The sequence below is a fragment of the Brassica napus genome, chromosome A9, assembly GCF_020379485.1.
Source record: "Brassica napus cultivar Da-Ae chromosome A9, Da-Ae, whole genome shotgun sequence".
Lineage (NCBI taxonomy): Eukaryota > Viridiplantae > Streptophyta > Magnoliopsida > Brassicales > Brassicaceae > Brassica > Brassica napus.
The window spans coordinates 26524568-26533966 of record NC_063442.1 but is presented as its reverse complement, the minus strand read 5'-3'; the positions used below and the strand labels follow the sequence as shown (position 1 = coordinate 26533966).

General features: G+C 33.0%; 1 protein-coding gene across 1 annotated transcript; it reads right to left on the bottom strand.

Moving 5' to 3' along the window:
* Nucleotides 1-415: 415 nt before the first annotated feature.
* On the bottom strand, nt 416-6532 carry LOC106349183 (protein RGF1 INDUCIBLE TRANSCRIPTION FACTOR 1-like). Its single transcript, XM_013789115.3, has 4 exons — nt 6247-6532; nt 2201-2275; nt 1986-2123; nt 416-788 (listed from the first exon to the last, which is right to left on the bottom strand). Exons 1-4 carry the CDS (start codon nt 6460-6462, stop codon nt 495-497), a joined length of 723 nt encoding a protein of 240 aa, XP_013644569.1. The 5' UTR covers nt 6463-6532; the 3' UTR covers nt 416-494.
* Nucleotides 6533-9399: the final 2867 nt, after the last annotated feature.

Here is a 9399-nt window from a genome sequence, read left to right as displayed (position 1 = left end):
ATAAAAAAAGAATAAATGGTAAAGTAGAATAGACGATGCTGGTGTAATTCATGACGCAGCTGAGACATTTCAGCTGTCCCCGTGAAAACCTGTCGTCGTTTGTTCCATCTCCCAATGAAAATTACACTAACGACGAGTCCACTTTTTGATACTCCAACTTAAAATCACTATATAAAAGTACCGAATGCTGATAGACACAGTATTTATTAATGAAGGGACCAGTAATATATAAACACATAAACGTGAGAACATGAGTTGGTAGCTGATTTCACATTAGCGCAAGAGAAACATAACCAATGATAAGGAAAAAAAACACATTTAGGTGGGGATAAACTCATAAAAGAGTAATGATGATCTTATCGTGCCCATTGCAAGAAATACCTAAAACACGATATATATATATATATATATATAATTATTTATAAATATAAATTAATGCTTATTTTATAAATATGTTATTTTGTTTGGCTATGATTTTTTTTGTTTTAAACAAATTATGAAAAAGGAGCCCTATGAGGAGCGCCTTTTCTTCTGCTACCAACTGAAAGAACCATCCCAGGCAAGTAATTGCTCTCTTTCTTCTTCTTCCTTTTCTCCTTATTACTATTGTTACCTTGCTCCGATTGATCAGAGATTACCACAATATCGTCTGTCTCGTCCTCCATTGTTGATATCTCTCCGAGCTGATCGTGTCCGTCCATTCGCAAACTTAAAAACGTGAAATCCGACTCATCGATTCTATAGAGAATACTTGATAAATCATCTCCTTGATATACTAAGTAATCCACCTACACATGATGTTTTCATCAGTAATAAGATATCATAATAAGAGATAAGTCTTATATTGGATAACATTTAGACCAAAAAAAAAAGAAAAAAAAGAGTCTTATATTGGACATGATAGTTCATACACTTTAAAAAAAATGCCTATTTTGTACTTTCACGTGTTTAATAGAATTAAACAAATGACACATAATCCAACGAAGATACAACATGATTATAAAGAATGAAAGATAGATGTTTCCAATGTTTTCTTTTCATCTTTAGAGAAATTAATTATTCGTTAAAAAAAACTATATGGCATCTGGTTAAAAGTTGAAGCAATTGTTCAATTCTAATGTTTTTCGTCAAAAAAAAAAAAATTGTTCAATTCTAATGTTATTTTAAAATTTTGTTAGAATAAAACAACAAAGAAGTGAAGCTCATGAATTAATGCGTTCACTATGCCAACTAGTTATAACTAAATTCCATAATTTTAACTAGTCAGGAATATATTATAAGTTATAACTAGTACAAATTAAAAGTGAAAGTTGTTTTCTTAGACCATTTCTAGTGGTGCTTCATTTTCTACTTTTTGCTTTATTTTTTTATTCCAATGGTATTTCATGTTTTTTTTTTTTGAAGAACTTGAAATACTGTTCAGTTTTTATTTTTTGAAAATGAATTTTTTTTATTTAAAAACTAATCTTTAACTTTTATTTATTGTTATTTTGTACTTCAATAAATTAAAAGTGTTAATTTCATTCTATTACTTTTATTTAATTGAATGTTAGTAACAAAGAATATGAAATTAATGATTCCTGAAAATTTTATTTTCGATATAGAATAATTTAGAATAAAATAAGCCATTTTGTGTTTTAAATTACTTTTGTTAACCACTTGAGACATATATGTATTTAGTATTTCTTTATAAAATCTAAAATTATTTATTTATTTATGTTATGTGTAATAATTTTATCATAAATTACTTTTTAACTTATAATAAATAGCAATTAGGTCGAATTCATGTTACAATAAAATATATGGGTAAAATTAGGACATTGGAAAAGTATAAAGTGATTAATAATTAATTGTAAAATGGAGAGCATGTTGTTTCATTTTTTTTTGAAGAATTTCTAATTTTTTTTAAAAATGAAGCTAACCATTGGAGATGCTCTTCAGATTCAAACATTCAAAACTAAATCATATTTAGTAATTGCAATTACCTTGCAAGAGAGAGAACAAAAGTGGAATGGTTCTTGGAGGATTCTATCACAGGTGAAGCAAACATTTGAAGAGACCTTAACTCTTGATTGTGGTCTTTGGTTTATAAATATCACTCTGGCACCATTATTTGTATATGGCTGAACATAAATGTTTTTCAATTAATTTGTAACAAACTTCTTCAGCTATAAAATGAAATTCAGAGTGGATAATTCACCTGAATATATGAACAATCTATGAGCTTCTCAAGATCACTCAGTCGAACGACGTCGTGGTATACGTATCGTCTCACCTGACAATTCACAAACCAAGGGCTTCACTGGTAGAATATAAACTAATGGAGGCAAAATTATAATTACTGAAAATAATTCCTCTACTTCCCTGAAGCACACATGGTAAGATAAATAACATTTCATAAGTCTTATAATTAGATTTTGGATTTGCACCAATAATTGTTATGGGTAATAGTGAAAATGAATTTTAAATTACTACTTATATAAAAAAGAAAGACTGTGGAAAGCAGTAAATGTAAGTTAAGGAAAAGGAATTTGGTCAAAGTTTTGATGTTGTTTGAAAGCAACAGCTCAAGAGAAGTTGAGACAATAAATTTAAAGAAACCAAGCAGTTTTGAAAGAGAAGAATAAATAAAACAGAAGAAAAGACACATACTATTTATAGAAACAAACCAAATCCAAACAATAGACAATTCAAGTCCAATACTATCAATGATATATACATACATTATATAGTAATGTTTACATTCTGGACTTTGCTTTCAAACCTGTACGGTTATCAACGTAAGTAGAGAAATGATCGCGTGTTTAAAGCAACTGAGTCAAATCTAAAGCTCAATTTGAGTTAAATTTAAAATGCAGAGAAATATAGGAAGATGACTTGGGGTCTTTTTAGAATATAAAACAGTAGAGTTTTTGGGGGAGAAGAAAAAGTTTAGGATAATGAAAGGTTATTTAATTATTAAAAAAGACTTCTCATAGTACATTTTCTAAAAGGTCTATAATTTGCATTTAAAAAATCTGAAAAGATGTTGTAATTATTAAAGCAGAGGTATGGTGCATGTGAATTGAAGTAACTCATATTAATTGCACGGAGAAATAAAACACCAGAAGTCTGGTTTCCGAATTGAGAAATTTCCAAGGAAGTTACCAAGACAAAATATTTAAAATAGACTTATTCTTGGTTCACTTCCTAAGTAAATATTCGATATATTTTTTTAAACATACAAAATATTGTCAAGTTATATTATGTTTTTAAAATAAAAAAATAAAAAATAAAAATAGAAATAATAGTAGTTACAATTTTTTTTAACGTCTTTAACAAAACACTAATCCTTAAATCATAAATCATAAACCTTTAGGTAAATTCTAAATAAAAATACTAAACACTAAAACACTCAAGGGTTTAAGATTTAGGGTTTAGGGTTTAGTGTTTTTGATTTAGAATTTAGAATTTAGAATTTATTCAAGAGTTTAGAGTTTAACCAAGGGTTTAGAGTTTATGATTTAGGTTATAGTGTTTTGCAGACAATGTTAAAAATATATTTTTTAAAATTTTTTTTTTAACTACTATTATTTTTATGGGTAATTGCACTTGATATACACGATATTAAAATTATTTAGGTGATTGGAATCCTACTGTTTCACTTTCCATATATCCCACAAGTACCCCTATAACCTAGTAATCGACATCATCGTTATGCTATAGGTATGGAAAAATATCTCTGACACCCTTCTAATTTTTTATTAATAAAATACATATTCAACAGAGGAAAAATGGCGATAGAAAAAGGCGACTCAAGATCTAGGTTTTTAGATGGCGGTGCTCGATTGGATTTGGGGATTCTGCAAGGTTTTTTCAGGGGTTAACAAGGATCTTCATCAGGATCATGTCTCTCTTACATTGCGCGAGGAAAGGAAGCGTTCAGGGGACGGGGAAGAGGATGGAAAACGAATCAAGTAGACAGAGTACGAGCTGGAAAAGGATTCGGCGATTTGCGATTCAATTGCAGATAAGGGCCTCTCTTAGGGATTCTATGGAAATTGAAGGAAAGATCGGATCTTTGCGATTCACGATGAACGGGAATACAGAGGATCTAAAGGCGATAATGGGTTTCAGAGCGGAAATGGAATGTTGGAGGCAATCATCATTTGAGCAAGGTATACTGAGAACTTTAAGCTTTCCTATCTTGTTATGGATCAGATATCAGACTTGCAAGGAATTGTAAATGGTATTAGATGTGGCTATGCTGGTTTCATGAGGAAGCTACGTGTTTATAGGAGAGCTTGGGAAAGTAGTATCACGAGAAAATATAGATGATTTGAACTCTACTTGGCTATGGAATTTTAGACATTAATTTGTTTCCTCAATTGCAGGATCCTCATACATTGTTGAGTTTATGTTTAAACCATACACTGCTGAGTTTCATTGATGATTTGAGCTCTTTGAGCATTTGTAATTTCATTAACGAATGGAATAAATGGTGTTTCTCGTTTTGGTTTCTCGTTTTGGCTACAAAATCTATTTCTTTGGTTTCTTGTTTGACTGTAGACAACTGCTGGTGGAGGTGCGTAGAACTTGAAACTATGCTACTATTTTCCTTATTTCCCTGTTGTCGGGTTATGACCCAGGGTTTAATATTGGTTCTGTTGCTGCTCCTCTTCAAGAGCTTAGGAAAAATGAATAAGATTTGCTACTGGTGTCTTGGTGTTCTATCTTTTTGCTTAGCAAATATTTGGCAAAGTTGTATTTTGTTCATAAGGTTGCAGCCTCTCAAAAAGGTTTCGTTAATGAGAGGGTTTGACTTGAGTTAGTACTGGAAGTGGTTGGAGTGTTTTGACTATAGTTGTGGTAGGGAACAAACTTCTATACATCAGTCCTTCATAAATGATTTTCTATGTTTGATTTTTTTAAAGAGGAACCTGGTGTATTAAGTTACGATCAATGGGTGTCCTTATACCCCTCGAACAAATCATCACTGGAAAAGGAAGCTAAGGATAACACGGTCTTTACGGTCTGGTGGGTTAAAAGTATTGAAGTTGTACAAGCACAAAGTGTAGGCTTGAGTGACCAGCTTGCTCTGTTTACTCGTACCGGTGAGGCAATATTGATTTGCTTCACCATTTGGTTTGCTTCATTTCATTTTGTTTCATGTTATTGTTGTTGGTGCTATTTTTTTATAAGATTAAGAGGTGGAATAAAAATGTTTTTGTTGGTATTTGATACTGGTAATCATGCATTCTGTTGAGAAATGTGTTTATATGGATTCTCTTTGGTATTAGCGAAGCTGTTAAAATGTGTTCCTGTGTGTTTGATTTCGTTCAAATTCTGACATAGTTTCTATATTACAAACTTTCGTCTTATTCATCTAATAAGGAAAATTTTAAAGGCTAAGTGTAAATAAGTAACAATTTATATTATTATGGTTGCTGCATTGTGTGTCAAACACGTGGGAATTTGATCTGTTCGAATTATATGAGACAAAATGTCGTTTTCGTCTGACAAGACCTGACAGGTGTATCTAAGCTGGATATACCTACTATAGCTCTGCAGCCTATATACACAACTTGTATATTACAACGGGACATGTGAGTAATTTCGCTTATGCATCTCTCTCCAAGTACCTAATTATCTTTTGTTTTGCATGAACTCCTAATTAACTTCTCTTTCGTGTATTTCCAGCCAAATTGGCCTATTTTTATTTAGTGTTTACCTTTTCATTTTAAAAATATAATATAACTCGATAATATTTTGTTTCTTTTTTTAAAAGATATCGATTTTTGCTGGGCTAATGCTTTAATTGAATTTTTTGTTTGAATTGAATGTTATTAATTGAAAATTTGATAATGTGTATTGATTATATATTTATAATATGTAATAAGTACAGGTTTTGCTCCAATCCAAAAACTCTCATGTGAGAGAGATAGAATTGTCTTTGAGAAATCAACAGAAAAGCATACGTATACAGAGTGGTTCTTGTTTTGTACAAGTGCGTATAGATTTTATGATAATAAAACAATCGCAAGAAAGAAAAAAATCAGAAACCTGGGTATTGAAATCGTGACGGAATCAAGTCATGGGTCATCCATTATTCTCCGAAGTAATCACCACGGATCAAACAAAATTAACGAAGAAACAAACAAATACTAACGAAATTTCGCACAAGTAGTCGATGCGTAATTGGTCAATTTCAATACCAATGAACGAATAATTTGTGAACATTCTATAAATTATTTGATAAATCTTTACCTGAAGAAGAGGATGAGAGCGATGGGAAGGGAGGCAGTGAGGACAAACACTGAGACAACAGAGCAAGCAAAACACGTTCTTCTCGCTTTTACGGCGACTCCCGTGGATCCCACAGCTCGAGAAGAAAGTTTCCGACATTAATCCTTCAAGCCATGCTGGTTTCGTGGCCGCCACCATCATCTCCTCCTCCCCCTCCTCATGATCTCCTCTCACCATTTTCGATTTATCTGACAAGAACCAGATGGAGAAGTTACTCAATTTCAAAACCCTATTCTCTAGAAGAAGAGAAAAACCCTACGAGATTGAGATTTTGACAGCGAGCTTTGGGTTTTGTTTTGTTTTACTTTGGACAGTGTGTGAAGAGAGTGTTTATATAACGAGTGGGTCGTTTTTTTATACACGTATGTATGGGTTTTGTGTTGTTATGCAGAGGAGGTTCCAGAATTATTGTCTCTAGGTATGGAGAGAGAAAGTGTTGTTGCTGGGTGGGGGAGATAGAAAGAGAGAATGTTTTTTTTATTGAGAAAACGAAATGTTCCAAGAAAGATCAGATCTTTTCTCCAATGGCGAAAAGATGCATATTTTAAGAAAGAGAAGATAGAGTTGTGTGACAAAGTGTAATTCATCACACGGGAGGTAAAAGATTTAAAAGTTAAATCAGAATTTTCCATCGAGCAGAAAACACAGTAACTCAATCTGAACTTCCAAGTTTAAGTTACAAAAAATATAAAAACTTCTAAGTTTTTGATTACCTTTAGAGCATCTCCAACGTTAAACTCCAATAAAGTAAAATTATTCTAATTTTACTTTATTTTCTACTCCATAATTGAATAATGAACAAATAAAAAATATATTATTCTATTTATAGAATAAATTTCATTATAGAATGAGATATGAAGTTGGGTTGGAGCATTTTTTTGCTCCATATTCACTTTTACTCAATTTTAAAGAAAAAAATGGAATATGAATGAAAATGCCGTTAAGTGAAATAAAAAGGTATCTTCACGAGGAGGTTCTCTCTTTTCTTTTGCAACTTTCTTTTAAATAATATAAAAATTACGGATGTACTTAATATCACTTGATTTATTTGCGCGTGTGCATTAATTAGGATATGCAATTTGGTGAAAGGACAAGTGTCCCAGAGGATTAGTTTGTTCGGAGAAATCTCTTAAGGTTCGACTTATTCCATTGGGCAGAAACCTTTTCCGGATGTGACTCATGTTTCTCTTCCTTCAACCTATCCAAAAAGAAAAAGAGTTATTTGTAAAAACAAGTTTTATAATTCACATTATTTCAGATCTATTACATCTCTTACATCATTTACTTTTACGTATAAATCCTAACACTTAACGATCGTTAATAGCATAATTACTCAATTATCACTCCATATTGTTATCTTAAAAGTGTTGAGATATCAATTTGGAGTACTACTTTAACATTTATATCATGTATCATATGTTGGTTATAAGATATAAATAGGGAGTATATCTCATAGGGAGTGGAAGCCCTATAGCCTATTAGTTAAGGTTTAAAGATTTTTACACTCAGATATGGTTCGAATCTCAAACTATACAATTTCTTATAGATTGCGCTTTAGAAGAGGTCCAGGTTTCAATTCCCGGAGAAAACGATTTATTAAACAGTTATGCAGATTATGGAAGAAAGGCCAGTCAGGTGTAGGTCTTCGTATGACGGCTCAGGTGATGCAGTTAGACATAAATTCTCATAAGGCAAGTAGTACTGTCGGTTGTCGAATCGTCTATGTAATTTTTTTCATAATTGTAATATCATAATAAATCAACGTTAAAACAAAAAAAGATATAAATAGGGACCGATAAATGTGGATGGATACTAAATCATGATTACTTTGTAAATGACTTTGACCATGTAAATATCCCATATTCTTTTGAATATCAATATTATTAGGTTTACACTAATTAGTTTTCTGAAATCTATGATTTATTGTATTCACTACTAATATAAATATATTAAAAACCGTTTTCTGAAATCTATGATTTATTGTATTCCCCACTCGGGTAATATCTTCTCTTGGGCAGGACGTAGACGATCAGGAAGAATATAGTGTCGTCTTGATAGAGCAGTCGGTAATGAAGACTGGCACCAAATTTTTTCCCACACTGATGTGGAGTATCTACTTCGTTGGGGCTCTGACCATAGACCTGTCCTAGTACGAATAAAATCTAAGGAACAAAGAGGACGCAGAGGTTTTAAGTTCGACAGAAGGTGGTTCGGCAAAGAAGGCTTCTTTGAGACAGTTAAGCAGGGATGGGGACTGGAGGATGCAAGCGACCCTACCCAACTGTACGAGAAAATTGGAAAGTGCCGCAGAGCTATCGCTAGATGGAAACGAGGCAACCCATCGAACACCAAGAAGATCATCGAGGAGTTAAAGCGCAGACTGGACCAGGTGCAAAACGATGACAACATTTCCAGTGAAGAAGAGCTAGAGTTAAAGTGGAAACTATGCGAAGCTTATCGAGAAGAAGAGCTCTACTGGAAACAAAAGAGCCGAGCTATGTGGCTTAAGTAAGGCGATAGGAATACAAAGTTTTTTCATGCAAAGACAAAACAACGCAGAGCCCGCAACCGGATAACGAAGCTCCTGGACTCAATGGGGAATTGGGTTGAAACAGATGAAGGAATCGAACATTTGGCAACATAATATTTCCAAAACTTGTTCACATCCTCCAGCCCAGGAGATGGTGAAGAAGCCTTCCAGTATATTACCGAGTCTGTTACCGAAGATATGAATTCTCTCTTAACCAAAGAACCATCAGAAGAAGAGATTAGAGAAGCAGCTTTTGCGATAAATCCAGAGAAAGCACCGGGACCGGATGGGATGACCAGTCTCTTCTACCAAAAGTTCTGGAAAGTGATTGGGAAAGATATAGTGAAGACTGTCCAAGTCTTCTTTGCCACAGGAGAGCTAGATGAGCGCATAAACGAGACGAATATATGTCTGATCCCCAAGACAGAAAGACCAACCTCCATGACGGAGTTTCGACCGATCAGCCTGTGCAACGTCAGTTATAAAATCATCTCCAAGGTTCTCTCATCTCGCCTTAAAAAGATCCTCCCTGAGTTAATCTCGGAAACACAATCAGCCTTTGTGGCTCGACGTCTTATCACGGA

Coding starts and splice junctions, on each gene's coding strand:
- LOC106349183 (XM_013789115.3), bottom strand. CDS start 6,462: ATGGTGAGAGGAGATCATGAGGAGGGGGAGGAGGAGATGATGGTGGCG. Junction 2,124..2,200: donor TAGATTGTTCATATATTCAG/GTGAATTATCCA, acceptor ATTTATGTTCAG/CCATATACAAATAATGGTGC. Junction 789..1,985: donor TTTGTTCTCTCTCTTGCAAG/GTAATTGCAATT, acceptor CATCATGTGTAG/GTGGATTACTTAGTATATCA.